The 19,398-nt window shown below is 54.0% G+C and overlaps 1 protein-coding gene across 3 annotated transcripts; it reads right to left on the bottom strand.

The window, feature by feature from the left end:
• Window positions 1–60: 60 nt before the first annotated feature.
• HIP1R (huntingtin interacting protein 1 related) lies at window positions 61–19,263 on the bottom strand. 3 transcript variants are annotated; one of them, XM_048964063.1, is made up of 32 exons: window positions 17,501–19,250; window positions 14,350–14,413; window positions 14,082–14,224; window positions 13,579–13,635; window positions 13,219–13,299; window positions 13,056–13,132; window positions 12,840–12,901; window positions 11,705–11,845; window positions 11,502–11,559; window positions 11,339–11,414; window positions 11,070–11,207; window positions 10,917–10,975; window positions 10,781–10,853; window positions 10,345–10,528; window positions 10,149–10,237; window positions 9,817–9,933; window positions 9,604–9,705; window positions 9,238–9,432; window positions 9,008–9,155; window positions 8,447–8,533; window positions 8,084–8,191; window positions 7,542–7,678; window positions 7,026–7,136; window positions 6,837–6,895; window positions 6,532–6,562; window positions 6,333–6,395; window positions 5,667–5,767; window positions 5,322–5,427; window positions 4,769–4,892; window positions 4,607–4,668; window positions 4,256–4,459; window positions 61–4,173 (listed from the first exon to the last, which is right to left on the bottom strand). In XM_048964063.1, the coding sequence occupies exons 1-32, from the start codon at window positions 17,591–17,593 to the stop codon at window positions 4,126–4,128; spliced, it is 3,198 nt and encodes a 1,065-aa protein (XP_048820020.1). In that variant the 5' UTR covers window positions 17,594–19,250; the 3' UTR covers window positions 61–4,125. The 3 variants fall into 3 exon arrangements, with proteins under 3 accessions (XP_048820020.1, XP_048820019.1, XP_048820021.1); XM_048964062.1 differs by lacking the exon at window positions 61–4,173 and having other exon boundaries at window positions 4,196–4,459; window positions 17,501–19,253; XM_048964064.1 differs by lacking the exons at window positions 61–4,173; window positions 4,256–4,459; window positions 4,607–4,668; ... (4 more) ...; window positions 6,532–6,562; window positions 6,837–6,895 and having other exon boundaries at window positions 8,080–8,191; window positions 17,501–19,263.
• Window positions 19,264–19,398: the final 135 nt, after the last annotated feature.

Raw genomic sequence — 19,398 nt, 5'->3', positions numbered from 1 at the left:
AGTTATGACTAATTCAATTATATGCAGATAGGGTTGTTGGTTGGTTTGTTGGGTTTATGGTTGTTTTTTTTGGGGGGGGGGGGGTGGGGGGATGTTTTGGGGTTTTTTTGAACAATGATCAGCATTGAAGGGCTCAAACTCCAGGATGAGTTCTCTGCACTTCTGCGCTGTCCCTTGGAGGCTGGGTTGCACTGAGCTGCTCCACGTGGGTCGTTTTTGTGCCACTGACCCTGAGGGACCGTTTAGGATAAGAGCTGTGTGGTTCCAGGAGGCAGGGCCCTGGGCACAGTCACTCATGGGTGGCTGAGTGCCCCCATCTCCACAACCTCAGCCTCTGCCTCTTTTGGACTTCTTTGCCCCCTCAAACTGGAATGAAGTAGAGCTCACACAGACAGTTGGGAGCTACTTGGCAAATGCTGAGCTCAGAGGAGGCAGAGTTGTCCTGCACCTGAACGGTTCCTCTGTGTAATCCTGGACAGTCAAATAAAGGGGCAGTTTTGTATGCCTGGCGAGTTGTGAAATGTACAGTGGATTTGTTTGCATAATGTCTTTCTGTAATCTACTGTGGTCTGATTTTAAATAAAACATCGTATCTCTCTTGGTGCCACGCTCCATTGTGGCTTCATTTAATCATGTAGACTGGTGTTTTTCAATGCTAATGATGTGTTTTAGCAAGGTAACAGTAGTAGGTGAATGCGGAACTTAAATTAGCAGGAAAATAACTTCATAACAAAGCCATTGCTCATGTTCTCATCAGCTGGTTATGATGAGTCCACTTGGTGTGCCACTGATAACGGGCAGCTCTACTCAGACTCTGTGCATATCAGTCATAGCAAAGTTGGAGTCTGTTTTTGTTTCCCACCATTACCTAGAATGGAAGCATCTAAATTCTTGCTCTGGGAAAAGGGGGAAGCCTGCTTTTCTTTTGTTAGTGGAGGAAAAAGAATTCAGCCAAGTCAAGTTAGGAGAAATGAGTCAACCAAAGTTATTTAGGAGTATGAGTCAGATGGCAGAAAGAACATGATGTAATATCTGTCCCTTGAATAGCGGTGTAAAATAGAAGCCCTCCTGGAGAAGAACTGATGTTAATAGATGGAAGAAAATCCCTTTAAAAATGCTTTTCTTGCTGTGTTCCATTTGTGGTGGCTGCGGAGCCGCGCTAACCTTCTGCTAACGCCGAAATAGCAAACAGCAGATAGAGCAAACCGTGCTGACTCAGCCGGGTGGGCGAGGGGAGGAGGTGCTGTTATATAAAAGCTGCAGCTCCTTCACAGCTCTTGAAAGAATTCACTGCAGCCCCTGTGCTGTGGGGCAGAGGTGCACCCTGAGCTTCAGGAAGTGCCTGTGCTGAGGCAGGGCTTCAGGTGGGACCGTTGCTTCCCCAGAGGAGAAGTCACACAGCTGTGATGCTGGAGGCACCCGGCTGTGTCACAGGTAACTGAACGGAATGGCACAGATGCGCAAGCTGTGCGGTGTTGGGTACATGGCAGCACTTTGCATCTTGTGTCCTCCCTTCTCTTTGAAAGGTGGATTTGGGTGCTGTCCAAGCCCACCCACACCCTTCTGTAGCACTTGCAATCCCTGCCTGCCTATTAATCAACCCTGACACAGGGCTTTCGCAGGTTTGCCCCTTTCCCTCTGCTCACGTTTTCACAAAGCCGCCTTTCACCTGGCCTCCTAGAGCAGTGCTTCCTATTGGTGTGCTTAATTTCAGTGCCCCTTTTTCTTGCCAGTGATCAGAGATGGGTGTTTTTTAAACTCCACTCTCAGTGGCACTGAACTCGAGCTGCTCTGTGCTCGTGTCCAAAGCAATTTGTGGTTACGAGGGGTTGGCTGCAGCCCCAGTGGTGCATGCAGAGGGAGGAAGGCTCTAGGATGAGGCTGCTGGAAAACTGCTTCAGGCAAAACCCGTACAACAAAATGTTGTACAGAACCAACCTCAGCAGAAGGGAGGAAATGTAATATTTCACATCTTTCTTTTGGTGATTTTCCACTGTCTTTGTTGCAGGTACACAGCTCTAAGTATCTCCCTCGTTCCACAGGTACAATACTGGCATTTAAAAGTCATTACCAAATTTGATCCTGTACAGCAGGATTCTTGTGGAGTCTCAGAACACAGCTTTGTGTACAGTTCACACTGTGGTTTGTTGTTTTTCTTAATGGCTGCTGCAAATACTAAATACTTTACTAAAAATGTTGGAATTGAGGAATTCATAACACTAACAGCAAGCTTAATTTGATAGGAAATTACTTTAGAACATAGGTGATGCTCTAAGTGACCTTTGGGGCTTGGTTTCACTGTTACTCTCTGAGGCTGTATGTGCCTGCATGGGTTACTTTAAGTGCAGCCTAAGTATTGCTTTCAGTAAGTAAGAATGAACCAGCAGCATTGATCAAAATCCCATTCACCCTCAGCACTGTTTTAAAGTCCTTTTACCATACTTTGAGTTCTTTAACCTCTAAGTGGAGCTACGGCTAGACTGATGGGCCTGACATTTTAAGAACTTTGCATTCTTGGCTAATCAATGTTTCCATGATGAAATGTACTACCATGAGAGGTCAGCATGACATCAGCCTCTCAGCAAACACACCTTTATCACCACCTATAAATAGAGAAGAAACTGCTGCAGGAAGCATTTCCTTGTGGGCAGAGGTTTCAGAAACGAAACCAAGCAGTGCTGAGCTGCTGTGTGTGTGGCACCCAATGGCTGCTCATAGCCCCATCATGTGGTTTGTGGTGCAGAACTGGGAAGGCCTGACTCACCAGGAGGCTGATAGGGCCGAAAATCAATAACAAAATGCCTTGGAACTGCTTCTTTCTTTAGATAGAACAACTCATAATTGTAACCAACAGCTTTACAGCCTTTTGTTAATCACATGAACTGAGCTGTAGGGGCTTTTGTTGGTTTTAATTTAGCGTGCCTGAATCATGATTGTAAGACAGTATTGCAAGGAACGGGATAGAAATGTTGATTCTGTATATTATTACTATTATTGAAGGACCCTCCCCCTACCTTGCTCACTGTGCTCACCTTCTCTCAGGCATCCTTCTGTGTAGAGATGTGTATTAGTTAGTATTTCCAGGTGTGGGGATGACCAGTTGGTGGGGCCACCATCCCTGGGGGTGCTCAGGAGCCATAGGGATGTGGCACTGAGGGATGGGGTCAATGGGGGGTGGGGGTTGGTGCTCCTAGCAGTCTCTTCAAACCCCTGCCATGCCACAATTCCACTCACCCTTGGCTCCCAGCAGTGACCCGCTCTCCCCAGTTAACTGGCTGTTAGTGCCAACCCTGCTGCTGACAGAGCACTGCACACAGTTTAAATATTGCTGCTTTAATAATCTACATCCAGTAGCAGTTCGAAGAGAAGATAAGCCAGCTGTGTTTCCTGTGCCCTCACGTCTCCTCACATTGGTTTCGTTATTGCTGCAGAATTCACCACATGTAATGGACCTGAGCTCCTGCAGGCCACATTTAGATTTAATTCTGCTAATTATCTTAAATATAAAACATAATGCAACTGCTCCTCTGGTGTTGCTGTAGTAATAAAAAATAGAAAAGGAAATAAAAAGATGCTTGTATCCTTATTGCCAGTGTGTGCCAGGAACTGCTTTCTCCCTTCTGAAAGCCCAGTAAAAGAGACGTTCCCCTCTTTGCTGAGAGCTGATCCCACACCAAAACAAGGTCAAAATATTCCTGAAGGGGAAGTTAAAAAAAAAAATACAGGTGCAAGAAAAGCCCAACAGTTTCCTACTTCAAAAACACCTCACATTCTTCAAAAGGGTCTGAGCAGTACAGGAGAGCTACATTTACTGAAGGCGTCTAGTGCTGATAAAATAAAATAAATCAACCCAAATAAGTCCTAAATTAAATTAAACCAAACGAAGTGCGGGGCTGGCAGCCCGTGGGGCCTGGGAGCCCAGCTGCTCCATGGAGAGGAACTGATGGGAAAAACAAACAAAATAAGTTTTTGGCTGGAAAAAAAAAAAAAGAAAAATAATAATTCCAGTTTCTCAGGCCGGGTGAGGAGGAGACCCCCACGCATGAAGGCACGCCAAGGCAAGGCGATCTGTTTAAAACACAGATGTAAGAGCTCTGATGGCGCAGGCCTGGCCCCTCCGTCCTGCTAGAAGTTGACGGCGTGTGTGCGGTGCAGGCTGGCATCTCGCTCGGGCTGCAATGAGAGGGGACACGGCTCATGGCTCCTGAGGCACAGCTGCAGCCCCAGCTCTGTGCTCCCACCCTGCAGCCCCTACCTCCCCGCCTGGCCCTGGGATGTGGCCGGGCTTCTGGGCGAGGGCCGGCTTTTTGAGGATGCCTCTCCTGGGGGCTGGTGCTGGCCGTGCCTCCCCATCCTCCACCGCATCGTAGGGCCCAGCCAAGGCGTAGTGCTGCTTCCTCAGCTCGCCCAGGCGCACCCGCTCGCCTTCCAGGCGCTTCTCCAGCTCCAGCACCTTCACCTGAACCACAAGAGCCCACCTGGGTCCCCACGTCCCTGGTCTGCCTCAGGGACATGAGGCACTGAGGGAGATGGTGGGCGGGCTGCAGATGGGCTCGGTGATCTTACAGCTCTGCCCCCCTTAACGATTCTATGAGGCTTTCTTTACCTGCGTCTCCATTTCTTCCTTCTTCAGCTTGATGAGGGACATGCCCGAAAAGTCCATGGTGTCTGTGGAGAGAAGCAGGGAGCATTTGCCAAGTCATTAAGGAAAATAGAGGGGTTTGGTTTTTCCTGCCCCCCCACTTCTTCCTGCTCTACCAAACCTGACCTTTATCCTCAATCTGCTCCTGCCCCGACCTGGTGGAGGCCACCACATTGGCTGCCATCTCGTTGACGTTGCGGGAGCACTCCTGCAGCTTGCCCAAGTTCCTGCTGCTCTTCTCTGCTTTCACCTGCAACGAGAACTCTGACGGCTGCAGGTCCCCAACAAGAGGCTGGCTGATGCCACCACAGTGGCCAATCCCTGAGAGCAGGGACACATCACACCAGGTGGATGTAAAAAGGAGGGATGGATTTGCTGAGCCCATCAGGGACAAGGCAACCTCCTTCAGCCTGGGGACGCCAAACCACCTCTGCTCTTATGTGAGACAAGGATGTATGAACAAGCAGCATGGGTGCAGGCAAATTTTTTTTTTCAATGCTTTTCCTTTTATCATCATCTGGATCAAAAGCAGCCTCAGCCCTCCTCCCTCCAACCCTGCATCCCTCTGCTTGCTGAAACCCCTACGCATCCCACAAACGGGAAGGTGGTAAGGACCAGAGCTCATCACTCATCAGCCATCAACCATGGGAACAGAATCCTGAACCCGCAGGATGCTCACCTTGGAGGCAGCCACCAGCTGGGCCGTGCTGGCAGCGATTTCATGGGAGCAGACAATCAGCTCTTCATATTTGCCTGTCTGCAAGACAACTCTGTCTGCCGACTCCCTGCAGTTGGAAGGGAGATTGCATTACAGATGCACTACAAGTGGGTGATGTGCATCCCACCACACCCTTAGAAATCAGCACTGACTGAATCAGCATTGATTTGTCAGCACCTGATGGCATTCGGACATCTAGCCAAACAAACCCCACACTTTCCCCACTCGCACAGCCCAGGGATGTTGTGCCCTGACCCCAACCATCCCCAGCCCAGCACTGTCTGCATGCAGTGCTGTGGTACCTACACAAGCTGTGTGGCTCCCCAGCCCACGGCCTTGGAGGCAGAGATCAGCCCTTCGGTCCAGCGAGAGTTCTTGGCATAAAACTCCTGAGTTGTTGCTGCCCCCTGTTGTTATGACAATATTATAGCTTACGTTAACTTCCTTCCATATATATGCATATAATAAATCCACAATCGAGCTGTAGATGTTTGTTGCAGGGGAGTTGGACTAGATGACCGTTATGGGCCCTTTCCAACTCAAACAACTCCATGATTCGATGGAGTCATATAAAAATCCGTACATCATATTAAAAAAAATCCATTTAAAATCCCACATCTAACAATACAGAATACCCTACATAAACTCGCAAGTCCAGGGACTGGCAGCACTTCCGTGCCCTTCAGGATGCTCTTACTGGCCTGCTTAAACCCAAACATCACAAGTTTGGGGCTCCAAATTTAGGCTGTGTGTAACACAGCCACGTTTGGGTCATCATCTTTCAGTGGACAAAGGCAATAACAAGGTCTGCAAAGCACACCGGGCTCAGCACCCCCACTCCAGGCAGCAGGACTGCAAATATGTCATCAACATGGGAAAGTGCAAAATTCAGCTTTTTTTTTTTTCCTTTACTTTGTGGAAAATTCTGTATTTCACATCAGTGCTCAGGGATGAATGCAAGGGAGGACTCACCCGACCACTCTCCACAATCTCCTTCTGTAAGTTCGTTGACGTCATTACAAGAAGCCTAATAGCCTGGAATGAAGAAGAACAAGTTTAGGTGGTGGATGGGGATTTTATACAGAAGGACTGACTTTGCCAGTGGTTTTAAGTGACATTTTTGCATGGTTTCTGGTCCCCTGAGGAGAAGCTCAGCTCTTGCAGCACTGACCTTCATTAAGTCTGTGCAGGAGTTCAGAATCCTGTAGGGAAACAAGAAAAAGCATTGAGCACTCAAGAGAGCCCTCTTTGGACTTAGCTGGATCTTCCAGAACCCAGCCTGCCTGAAGGTTACTTTTAAGCAGCTCATGAAGAAGCCACCAAAATTTTTGGCTTAAATGCACAACACAAAGACCCACTCTCCAAAGGAAATGCTGAGCATCATGAAGATGCAGCTCCAGAGTGCATGTGGGGCTTTGGAGCAGCACCTTGCTGCAGGACCGATGGGCCACCCAAATGGGAACCCCCAGCACTCACCGCTCATTCACTTCAAGTTTGATGCCGGAGCTTTCGTTCCTGGCCCGGCTCATCATGTCCTGTTGGGACATGGGAAAAGGGAGGTGGGACACAACGCTGCAGCAAGCAGGGCTGCAGGAGGGGAGGAGGAACTGGGGGAAAATTAGAGGTTTGCTGCCCTAAGGGCCCATTCCGTGGCTTTGTCCTCACCTCTATTCGTCTGACAGCGTCTTCAATTGCCGCAGAGGTGGAAGCCATCTCCTTCTCAACCATGTCCCCCAGTTCCTCCTGCTTGATGTCCAAGCTTTTCGGCCTCAGCTCCTGACAGAGGAGGCAGCAACAGCCAGGAGGTTTTCAGCAGAGGGGAGAAGAAAGTATTCATAATGAATAAACACCCCAAAAAGGCATCTGGCTAGTTTTTTCCCCCTATACAAACATAGTTGCAAGACAGCAAGGGCAGAGGCACACGTGTCACCACCCGGCAGCAAACCCAGCACAGGGACCTCAGAGGGAGAAAATGTCCCAAACCAAAACTCAACAGCAGCTATAGTTCTGGCACAGCTAACGTGGCAGGGCTCCGGATAACTGACAGCATCTGAATTCACAGCATGTTATTGGAAAGACCCTCCTGCCTTAAATCACCTGCTTTGATTCTTCCCTTAGGAAATCTCTAAGAAGCCACCCACCCCTCCAGCCCCACAGAGCACAGCAAACCCCATCCCCTACCTGGGCCAGCCCCAGGACACCCCGCAGCGCCTGTCGCACATCCCCCAGCTCAGCACATCCCAATGTCTGCTTGTCCTTCAGCTTGCCCAGGTAGTCCAGGCTGCGCTGCCCGCAGTCGCGGCACGTCTCTGTCAGTCCTGAAGAGAGAACAGGTCAGCAATGGGCCCCATGTCTCTGCTGTCCCACATCCCAGCCCTGCCACCCTCCTCCAGCTGTGGAGCTATCGTACACCATAAAATGGTGTAAGTTGGAGGTAATCTTAAAGATCATCAAGCTCTAACTCTTGCTATGGGCTGGTTGTCGCCCACCAGATCAGGCTGCCCAGGGCTCCATCCAACCTGGCCTTGAATGTCTCCAGTGATGAGACATCCACAAATATCTTGCAGAAGACGACCAAATGGTGCCCAAGAAGCAAAGGAACACTCTTAACCCAAGAAGTGGTACCACAAGGAACAGAGCCTGAGAACCCTATGGAAGGTCTGGCCCATATCCAGCCCCAAAACTGAGAACAACCCCCTCCAGTCCCTGCTGTGCTCACTCACGGTCAGCGTGGTCAGTGGGAGCCAGGTGGGATGTGGCACTGCCATTCACGATGGTGTCGGCTGTCAGGTGAGCAAAGAGGGCCAGGGCACCCACCAGTGCTGCAGCATCTGTCAGGGGGATGCAGTCAGGCACAGAGAGCCCAGGGCATTGCCGCCCCACAAAGGCACTCAACAGCTCGGTAGTGACCCCTCCCCAGCTTGAAGGTGGCTCCATGCATGAGCTCATGGGGACACACCAACTCCAATCCATGTGCTCCCCCCTCCCCATGGGCACTGCACAGCCCCAGAACCTCCGAGGGCTGCTGGATACATGAAAATGACAGCAAGGTTCCAGCAACGTTGTGAGTTCCAAGCCCCAGGTACCTGCCATGGAGGCCACGTACTGCGCGTGCCCGCTCTCCAGGGCGTCTGTGGACTCCAGTGCTGCCTCTGCCCGGCTGAGCAAGTAATCTGCAACAAATTTCATTAGGATCACAGAATGGTTTGGGTTGGAAGGGACCCTTTAAAGATCATCTAGCTTCAACTGTCCTGCAATGGGTAGTGAGACCTTCCACTAGATCAAGGTGCTTTAAACCTCATCCAAGCCAATGCCTGAACACCTCCAGGGATGGGGCATCCACAGCTTCTCTAGGAAGACAGTGCCAGAGCCTCCCCACCCTCATTAGGAAGAGGTTCTTCCTTATATCCCAACATTAGCAGGGTCAGGCTGACAAGCATCCAAACAAGCACAAGAGCTGTCTCCATGAAATGCCACCAAATGGTAGCACTTCAAGTCCTCAAGGCTCCAGCCACGGAGCAACACCAAAATTTGTACTGTTACAACAAAACAACGCTGAATCCAGAGTTTATCACTTGTGGGAGATGTGTGCAGGAAATGGAGATACAACATTATCAGTCTGGGGGCAGAGGGGCTGCAGGGCATACCTGGGGAGCTGGTGCAACGGACGTGCAGTGGGTCATCCAGCTTTGCCACCGCATCACGGAGGATGCCCTCAGCTTCCTGTACTGTCTCCTGCAGGATACTGAACTGCTCATCCAGCAGCTTCTGCTGCAGGCTCTGCTCCTGATTGCACTGTGGGACAGGAAAAGGAGGCGTGGGCATGCTGCTGGAGTGCTCAGCATCCCCACTAAACACAAGGGACACAGCCCTGTACCTTCTCCAGCAGCCTGCCCTGCAGCTCACAGATCTCCTTGGAGGCCTTGTCAGCCTCCTGGCTCAGCTGCAGCTCCTTCTCCTGGACGAGGCTGTGCACTGAGAGCAGCTCGCACTCCTTCTCACTCATCGACCGCCTCAGCTGCTCCTTCTCAGCCTGCAGGGTCTCCAGCTGGGCGCTGAGCTCCGTGCCTGCCTGCCAGTGGGGCCAGAAACCCCCATCACCCACTGACCGCCACCCCACGGTTACACAGAGCGAGCCCAGAACACTCTCAGCTGCTGATGCCAATGGGCTGCACCTGCCTGCAGGGACCCAGCAGCTCAGCACTGGGCTCTGCAGGTTTGTGCCCCCAGCTGTAGTAAGTACCTGCTTGGCGTGGCCAAGCGAGCGCTGGGCCTGGTCCAGCTCATCCCGCCGCGCCTCCAGCTCCTGCCGCAGCTGCTCCATCTGCACGCTCTGGTCCTCCAGCTGCAACCCATCACCCAACCCAAGGTCAGCAAGAACGAGCCCAGACTTGGTTTGCAGGGATCTCGGGGTCTCACAGTTGGGATTGCCACCACCCACCACCCGTAGGCTCACCTTCAGCTCTGCTTCCCGCTTGACTTGCTCAACCTGAAACGCCAGCTGCTCCTTGACACGTGCCACCTCCTCCTGGCTCTGCTGCGTCACCGTCAGCTGCTTGGCTGTGTCGGCGTTCTGCGCGGGGACACGGGCTCACCTCTCTGCCATCCTGCTGAGCCCCCAGCACAATGGCACCCCACCCTCCCTCCTCTTGCCCAGATGCACCCAAAACACTGACAGACATTGATGTGAGGATGCTGAGGGGCTCGGGGTGCAGGAGGATGGATCAAAGCGAGGTTGAGCATAGTGATGGGGGAACGAAGAGATCACTGTGCCCTGTGAAGTCCTACCTTCCTCAGGAGCTCAGCGTGAGTATTGATGAGTTCACTGTGCTTCTCCTTCAGCTTCGTGTAGCGGATCTCAGTGGCACTGGCTTTCTCTGCACAGGATGAGAACACATCAGTGCCCAACGCTGGGCATTCCCATGGCCACTGGACTTTCACATGGTCACCAGGCCTTTGTGTGGCCAGTGCACCAAGCACGTACTTTCTGCCTCGGCGCAGAGCCGCAGCGACCGCTCGCTGTCCTGCTTTGCCTGCTGCAGCCTCTCCAGCTCATCCCGGAGCTGCTCGTTGTCCACCAGAGCCTTCTGCTTCTGCTTGCGCTGCTCCTCCACTTCTCCCTCCAGGCTGTTCACCTGTGCCTTGAGCTGTGTGATGTAGCGCTGTGCCTGTGGGCAACCCCCCAAAATCCCCCCCAGGTTGTGATTTGGGCACAGCAACTGCGAGATGCCCCAAAGGCCTCCCCTTGGCAGCTGGATCCTGAAGGGATGAGTCTCACATGTCCACACCCTTCCTCAAAAGCTAGGTGCTGGCAATGGGAAAGGGCCCAAAATGGTACACCAGGCCTGCATGCCCCAATCCCATTGCATCCCATTAGGATTTCCACTATACAGCCCTACAGCATAGTACCACGGCCTTACCTCCAGCTTGATCTTCTCCATCTCAGCACGGAGTGTGTCCACCTCCCTTGTCAGGCTCTCAATCTGTGCGTCCCTGCAGACAGCAGGCTGGCACCATACCATGCCCATCCCTTCCCCCTCCACCATCCCCCCTTACCTGTCATCCCGAATGCCGTTGGGCGGCCCAAAGGTATGCTCAAAAATATCTGAGGTGACCTGGGGAGGATGGAAGGTGCCAGGATGAGTTCTCGCTCCCGCTGCAGGTCTCCTCCCTACCATGTCCCCATCCCATGCCAGTATCCCCCCCCACCTGTGGCTCTGTGGTGGAGGCTGTGCTGATCTCAATGAGGTTCTCTGGCTCCTCATCTTCAGGGGCCTCCTCAGGGATAACGACCACCGGCTTCACATGCTCCGCCAGTGCCGAAGCCCGCAAGAAGTTTGGGGGGCTCTGTGGGGACAGGAGCATCACAGTGACATCCCTATGGGTTTTGCAGCCCCTTTGCAGCACCACCAGACCTCTTGGCTGTGAGCAGACCCCACACACATCCCAAAGCCACGGGTTCTCAAAGCATCACACACCTCAGGCAGCCGGGGGATCTGGATGAGCCGCTTGAAATACAGCATGTCAGAGGCCTTCTTAAAGAAGTTTTTGAGGCTGGAGAGGGGGAGAAAAGAAAAATGGCTCAAAGAGGAGGCAGAGGAGATGGAGAGGATCTCCCTGCCCTGCATCAGCCCTGGGTACCTGCGGAACTGCTCGTGGAAGCGGTCTCGGTGGCCCTGCAGCGTGTCAGCCGGTAGACCTGTGGCAATGGGGACAGCAAGGATGGATCCAGGCTGCAAACTCAGCCCCAAATTTATCCCCATGCACCCCTATCCCTCCAGACTCAAGCCAGGACCAGGCTGGGAGCAGGGCATCCCCATGTACTGCAGTGACTGGGGACTCACAGGAGTGCAGCTTGAACATGAGCTTGACGGCGTAGTGGTAGAGGTGGCTGCAGTCCTGGATGACCTGGATGAGGGGTGCCAGGCGGCACTGCACCGCTGACATCTGTGACACTGCCATGGAGGTGTTGAGCTGCCGGAAAACTGGAGAGGAGAGAGCAGTGAATGCCAGGGATGTGTTTGCAGAGCCGTCCGGCCGCAGTCAAACCGGCTTGATCATTAACCAGGACAGACGTGGCTTCGCCAAACACCATCCATTGTGCTGAGCTGGGAACAACCCCACTCTGTGCAAGAGAAACACCTGAAGGGACATTGGTAGCATTGCAAGCAAGGGTGCTCAGCTCTGCCATGCACACCCCAACCCCAAACAGGAGGTATGTAACCTGGAATGATGTGTGGGCTGCATGGCTGCCAGCAGTAGCTGCCAGCACTCGATGCAAGCAGGAAAAGCAAGAGGTTTTGCTCTGGTCCTTTTAATCCTGCAAAGAGCTGGGACAGAATCACCCCAGCCTCACCTGCCCAGCACAGAAACAGATCCCTTCCCCGGGCAGACATCCAGCCAGCGCATCGGCTGACTCCTTCCCTGCTCAGCTTTCAAGTACTTCTGAATATCAGTTCCCATACAGCTGGGTCAGGAGGAGACGTGGATGGCACACAGAGCTGGGACACGGCCCCTCCCCTACACCCAGTTCCCCTGGGCAGCTCTGTGCTCTGACTGACAGTGGAGGGGAAGGAATGGCACATTTTTAAGCCATTGAAAAATTCCTGGAGAATGAGGCAAGAGAAGCAAACACGGGCAGGGGCTGCTGCCAGAGAGGCAATGAATATTCATACAGTAGCACAGCCCCCATCCTCTCCTCCAGTGGGTGGAAAAGATTTGGGTAATGCACTAAAAAGGAATGAAAAGGCATTTCATAGCAGCATCACACGCCCTGCATGGCTCAGGTGCACTATAAATAGCCACACTTCTTAAATATTTTCCTACAACCACTCCTACAGAGCAAAAATCTCCATGCCTTAACCAAGGAGGAGGAGGAGGAGGAGGAAGGATGCAGACAAACTCTCTTCCTGACCAAAGAAGGAAACTATTGCTCAAGAGCCCTGGGGCAGCTGGGAAGGAGCTGCTGCCACTCCTCACCTGATTCTGACAGCTTCAGCTCACAGTCCAGGTAGTCGAAGAGCTCCACTGTCAGCTGGAAGCTGCCAAAAACCAACACCATCACTGCGCTGCACACACATCAGTGCTACAGATCACTGCTTGCAGGAGCCCATGGGCACTCCAATGGGACTCCACTGCTTCTGGATGCTTTTCCCCACGTCAAGATCTTTTACCCCATCCCATGAGGACACTCACATGTTATTCACGTCCGTGCCTGCTGTCTTTTCTAGGACCTCATCTGAGACCTCAAGGCCTGCGGGGAACTCGGGGTGCTGTGCCAAAGGAAAACAGAACAGCAGCTGCTGCTAATTGCTCCTGCAACAGCTCTCAGCGGTGCAGATGCAGCATGGGGTCTTACCTTGGCATGGAAGGAGATCTTGGTGAGGAGCAGCCGTGTGTAGATGCTCACCAGCTGCCCGTAGCGGTCGTGCAAGTGGCCCTGCAGGAGACACAGGGGAAATAAATTGAACCCAGTGATGCCAAAAATGCCCGGTGCGGTGACAAGCAGTGGATGCATCCATCCCATGGGTGTTGGTCAACCTGCACCAGCCCCACAGCTCTCCCCTCTCCCGCTGCCCCTTCTTGTGGGTTATTTCAGGTGGTTGCAAGCTTCCCCAGTGCATACAATGCTTAGGGCTCAACACCCAACTCAAAGCCCTTCACCCAGGAAGCCCCACCTCCAGCACGGCACCAACCTCTGCTCCTCCCGTCTGCTTACCCACAGGTCTCCCACCTCACGGATGTTGCTGCGGTACCGCTGGCAGTCCTGCAGGACCTGGGGGCACAAAAGGGCAACAGGGACTCAGCCCCTTGCACCGCTACAGCAAAGCTTGAGGGGACAGGTCAGCCCCAGCGTGGGGGTGTGCAGGGGGAGGTTCTGAAGTAGTGAGATAACAGGCTGATTTATGAATCACAACATCACAAAGATTGGAAAAGATTTCTAGGATCACCAAGTCCAACCATGGCGCCATCCCGCCATGCCCAGTGCCCACGTCCCACAGTGCCACATCTCCATGGTTCTTAAACACCTCCAGGGACGGTGACCCCATCACCTCCCTGGTTTTGTTGAAGCTCATCCCATTGGCCTCAGCCCATCGATTCAGTCTATGCAGATCCCTCTGTAGGGCCTCCCTACCCTCAGGCACATTGATACTTCCTACCAACTCGGTGTCATCTACAAGCTTACAGAAGGGGCAGAGCCTCTGGGGGGGGGACACTCACATTGGGGTGGCCGTCACGCAGGACTTTGTGCAGGACATGGCAGAACTTCCAGCTGAGGATGGAGCTGCTGGGCAGGGGCAGCCCGATGGCGTAGGACCAAAAGGTGAAGGCGCCCTTCTCGTGGTGCGTCCCCAGAATGATCCCTTTCTATCAGTCAAGGCCAACCCCACGGAGAAACCCATCTTTCCCCAGCCCTGCAACCCCAAGATCTCCCCTGTAGGTGAGGATGGAGCTCCTGCACCACCCAGATGGCAGAGGGAAAGGATACGGCGTGCATGCTTCTCCTTCACCGGCGCCTCCTGTGTGTTGATGGCTTTGCTGATGCTGATGGCCTGCGGGAGGAGGAGAGCGGTGTCAGCAGTGCCACAACCCTTGGGACCCACCTCCCCCTCATCCCAGCTCTGCCAGCTGGGAGCAACCCAAGCACTCGGGGGCTTTTGGAAAATATTCTGAATTTTCCATTTGTCAAATGTTTGGGACGGCAGTATTAGGCTTTTTGATGCAGAACAAAGCAGCCAGGGCCAGGCTGCCCTCAAAGCCACAGATGTCTTCCACTGTCCCAAGGAACAAGTGGCACTTTGCAGCCTGAGCTCAGCAACGCACCCTGCCAGCAGCAACACACAGCGCGATGCCACATTCCTGGGCTGTTTGTGCAATCACAAGGAGCCTTTGAACTGGGTGTTTTTCCACAGCTTTGAAGGCGGCCCTGCGTGAGAACAGCAAGCAGGGAAAGGGAAAACAGCCCCCAAGCATGGAGGGAGCAGCAGCCATGATGCCACAAACCAGAGCAGTGCAGTTCACAGAGGAGTAGCTGTATCAAGAGGATTACCTGTATAGCAGTGCATTGAATCACGCCCTAATCAAATGAAGGTTTTATTCCAAAAATAGGCCCCAGTCGCTTTCTCCAGCTCTAAATTTGAGCTGCTGAGACCACGAGGACTTCCCTTCACTACTTCACCTTTGCACAAGAACTGGGGCTGTGCCCACAGCTGTGAGGCCCTTTGCACAGCAAAAACCAGCAGGCCAGAATGGCAGGAAGCAGCCAGGCTCCCGGCGCTAGTGCCGGAAGAAAAACATGGTCCCTCCCTGCACACAGGCTGTAAAACCTCATAGAGCCCCAGTTCTGAGCAGCATGCACAGCACCGGCTTTGTGCCACCAGGGAGGGAGGAACCCAGTGCAGCACTGTGCCACTGACCGTCAGCCAGGAGCAGGAACTCGCCATATAGAGCTGGTCCCACACGAGGATCCTCATCCCCAGCACTGTTTTGGGGTGAGCAGCCCCAGGATCGGGTACAGGCTCAGTTCATGTCCCCACTTCTCAGCACAAGGAGTGACAATAGAGGTGTTGGTGCCCCCCATGGCTGTGCATCCTCAAGGAGGCTGTGCGGCTGCAGGCAGCGATTTTGCTTCTGCACTCGGGGAAGCCCTGGCGTTAACCTGCCATGTGGGTCAGTATAGCAGCAGCAGAGTTAAGCCGGCGACTTGGCGTAATCCTCTTAACTCGAAGGTTAATGAGACTCAAGTGCCTGGAAAAAGGCACCGGCACGAGGGCAGTAGGGCTGAGCCATCTGCTGGGCACGGGAGTGACAGAGAGCTCATCCCAAAGCACCAGGAGGAGCCCCATGGGGCCGGGACAAAGCAAACCCCATTCCATATCCTCACTGCTCGGCATCATGGGCTGGAACCTGCCCCAAAACCTGTGATGCCCATTGGGATTTCACTGAGCTTATTGCCCATGAACCTGCCCAGACAAAACGCAGCCTGGGAGCTCCAGAGTGTGCCTAAGGGGTGACTGAGCGCTGAGGTTTGATCTGAGCCACTTTACATTCATAATGGGAGACATCACATCCAACGTGAGTCCCACTGATACCAAAGCAATGCCAGCATCCCGGGGCTGGCTCCAAGCCCTGAGTCAAGAGGATCCCCCATAAAAACAGGTCAGAGATGGGAACACCCTGGTGGCGAGCGCCAAGAGCCAAGCTGAAACCTTCATGCAGCTGCAATTTCCCCACCACCACCCCAGTGCTGATGGCTGCGGGTCAGACCCTGAAACCTGCGGGTTACAAAACCACCATGGGTGCAGCCCTGAGCACCTTACTCACAGCCCCAGCGTACCGAGCCGGTGACTAAACAGGGATCAAAGCATCCAAAGGAAGGAGTGCAGGTTACATCCACCCCTTCTTTCCAAGCCGCTTTAATTACAGCATGATCTTCTCCACCCACGGCTCCCCCCGGCCCCAGCATCCCCAGGAGGTGCTCCATCCCTGACATTTTTGGGGCCTTGCTCCAGACGCTCTCCAGCAAGTCCGGGTCTCTCCAGGACTCCACACATGGACCAGAACAGGACCGCTCAGCATTCACACGTGCCGTATTCCTGGGGGCTGCCCAGCGTGTTGGGTCTTAACCTTCCAGCAGACACAGCCCTCACCCTTCTGGCAGATGTAGTCAAGAAAAGCAAAAGTTGGGCACCAAAACCAAAAGTTTTGCCTCCAATGGCACTGCGGAGCGAGCACCCGGAGAGGACAGCAGGGTCTCACCTCCAAGGCAAATGCTGACACCAATGCAGTGTGACCCCAAAAAGCATTCTGAGCAAATCACATCGCAGACATAAAATGGCTCAGGTCAAACCTCACGCTACCTGCGAGCACCGGGGGGCGGAACGATACCACACAGCAATGCCGGGAAGGTTCTGCATAGGACGAACCTCTTTTAGGACACCGTGGCTCTATAACGCGACTCTCGCTCTTCGGGCACAGTGGGGCAAAGCCAGAAGGGACGGAAGGAAGAACGGAGGGGACACGGGACGCTCCCGCCCGGGGCAGCGCTCTCCGCACCGCGGTAACTCCTCGGCGCTGCCCGGCGGGACGGCTGGAGGAGACGCGTCCCGAAGGAACCGGAATTGCAGGTTTATTCGTGCTGCTCCCCAAACCCAACGTTGCCACTTCCCACCCGGCACCGCGACCGCACTGCCCCGAACGGTCACCGGCCCTCGGACGGAGCTCTGCGGGACCGCAGCAGCCGACGGGACGGGGAGGGATAGGCGGTGCCACAGGACAACCGGGCCGAGTACCGGCAATGCGCAGCTGAGCGGCGGAGGACGCGAGGGGGGCAGCACGGCCGTCCCTCGAGAGAACGGCGCCTTTGCGTCGGGCATCCCCGACGGCTGCGGGACGGCTCCCAGCCCGGGGCGGACATGCGGGACACAGCGGGGTTTTGGCCGCGCTCCCGTTGACACCGCCGTACGACTCTCCCTACGCGCTCCCACCGGTGGGGCCAGCGGGGAAACGGCCTCCTGGCGCTCCGTCCCCGGGGAAGGCCCCACGCGGAGCTCCCGGAGGCGCTGCCCCACGGCTCGGGCCGCTCCCAGGGGACGAACGCCGCCGCCGGGACCCTGGGACACCCCCGCCTCCCCCCTCACCTGGTTCTTATCGAACTGCTCCCTCTCCGCCTCCAGGCTGTGTCCGGCCCGCCGGCTCAGCACCCGTGCGGGAACGCTCTTGATGCTGTTCATGGCTGCGCAGCGCACACGGCGCAGCACGCACCGCGCACACCGGGCACCGAGCGCTCCGGCGCCGCCCGCAGCTCCTCCCGGCCGCGCGCCGCAGCGCCCCCCGGTGTCAGCGCCCGTCCCTGCAGGTTCGGGACGGCTCCATCCGCCCGCGGCAGCGGAGGGACCCGCGGCTCCTGTGGGCTGTCCGCTCCTGTCGGCCTTCGCTGGCAGCAGCACGCCCACCCCGCGGTGAGCTGAACGGCAGCTTTGTTTTCTCCAACAATAACTCAAGAGGAGGGCACAATAGCAAAGTGATTCCCTGGAGGGTTTGTAATGCTTCCAGAAATCAGGCGGTGCAGCTCGACGCAGCTGGAGTTTCCGCGCACACGTGGGTTGTAAGTGACTTAATGACAGAGTAAATTAACCCCGACGATCCGCTCCTCCCAGCTTCAAAGCCCCCCACGTGCCAGAAGCAGCTCTGAGCAGAGCCAGGAGGAGTTCTGCCTTCTGTGGGCACAAACTCGGCCCCAAATGCAGCAATGTGAACCCAGGGCAGCACCTGAGCTCAGTCTTCCACCCCCATCCAAACGCCACTGTGAATTCACAGGGGGTCAGGGGTGCCACCGAGCAACTTAAAGCAGAAAGCACAGCCTGCATGAGTTTCTCCAGGCGCTGCTGTGCTGGTTTAGCTTGGTGATGGCAGTGGGGTGGCTGCAGGTGAGCTCTGTGCTGACACCAAGGACTGCTCCTGGGAGACCTGCCATGCCCACAGCATCAAACTGTGGGGACGGAGCCTGGAAATGTTCTCTGCAGGTTATTAACGTGTGGGAAATAGCCTTTGTGTCCTGAAAAAGGAACAGAGAAGCAGAGTGTGATGCTCAGAGGCCAACAGCAGTCGTGATCAAAACAGTTCCGCTCATTTTGAGGCCAGTCACAGAGGATGGAAAGCAGGCTGGCAATGAGGCAATTAAAGAGGAAGTGGAAGAACACGTGAAAGAGTTAACAAGGAGAAACCATGGTGCAAGTGTTGTATTTCACTGCAATTAATTCAAGGCAGCAGATAGGGTGAGAGCTCAGCTGCACCCCCAGCAAAAACACAGGGGCAGAGGTGCCCTGAGCTTGTGGTTCTGGGGGGAACAGCCAAAGGAAACCATCCATGGAAAGCAGTGTGCTGGGCAGCATGTGAAACGTGAAGAAAGGTGCAGCAAAAGCACTGTTTTTACTTATTTGACCTTTTTGTTCAAGAAAGTTCAGAACTAATTCTGTAGTGGAAATGTCTTCATTTCCTCCAGAAAGTTAAAGATCTGCATGGAAAGACAGGAACATTTCCTCTAAGATACATTAAGCAATCACATCTATGTCCTTTTCCTATACATTTTCACCCTGCAGACTCACCAGAAAACAGAAAGAGAAGAAGGTAAGCAAAGCACAGCACAGTCGGACGATGACCTCAGGGACAACACTCGTGTGTTACAGAACCAAAATCTTTCTGGTTTGCTTTGCAAGTGAGTGATCTTTGTGCCCTTGGCCACCTCCTGACTCACAGCTCACGAGCAGTGGCACACGCTTTGCTGCCCGTTTTCCTGTTGCTGTCCTCCTTTGTGTGGCTCATCAGCTCTCCCCGACTCAATCTTTCTCTAAAGGAAAAATGATCAACCGCTAGAAATGGCCGCATCGCTGCCAGCAGGCAATTCACCTGGTGTTTGTCACAGCACCTGCCACCAAGTGACCTCAAAACAATAAAAAACCACTTTTCTGTATGAAACATGTCTGTTCTTCCTGCTCCTTCTATGATTGAACTGACCACAGCTGATTCAGTGCCCTTT

The sequence above is a fragment of the Lagopus muta genome, chromosome 17, assembly GCF_023343835.1.
Source record: "Lagopus muta isolate bLagMut1 chromosome 17, bLagMut1 primary, whole genome shotgun sequence".
In the NCBI taxonomy this organism is placed as follows: Eukaryota; Metazoa; Chordata; class Aves; order Galliformes; family Phasianidae; genus Lagopus; species Lagopus muta.
The sequence above is the reverse complement of the archived record's forward strand: the minus strand, read 5'-3'. Positions and strand labels throughout refer to the sequence as shown.

Bases quoted from the DNA above. Each gene is read 5' to 3' on its own strand.
- HIP1R (XM_048964062.1), bottom strand. From the start codon at position 17,593: ATGAACAGCATCAAGAGCGTTCCCGCACGGGTGCTGAGCCGGCGGGCC. The intron at 14,414-17,500 runs GTGAGGGGGGAG...CTCCTCCCGCAG, and splicing joins AGCAGTTCGATAAGAACCAG to GCCATCAGCATCAGCAAAGC. The intron at 7,137-7,541 runs GTAGGGGATGGG...CTCCTCTGTCAG, and splicing joins GTGTCCTGGGGCTGGCCCAG to GAGCTGAGGCCGAAAAGCTT.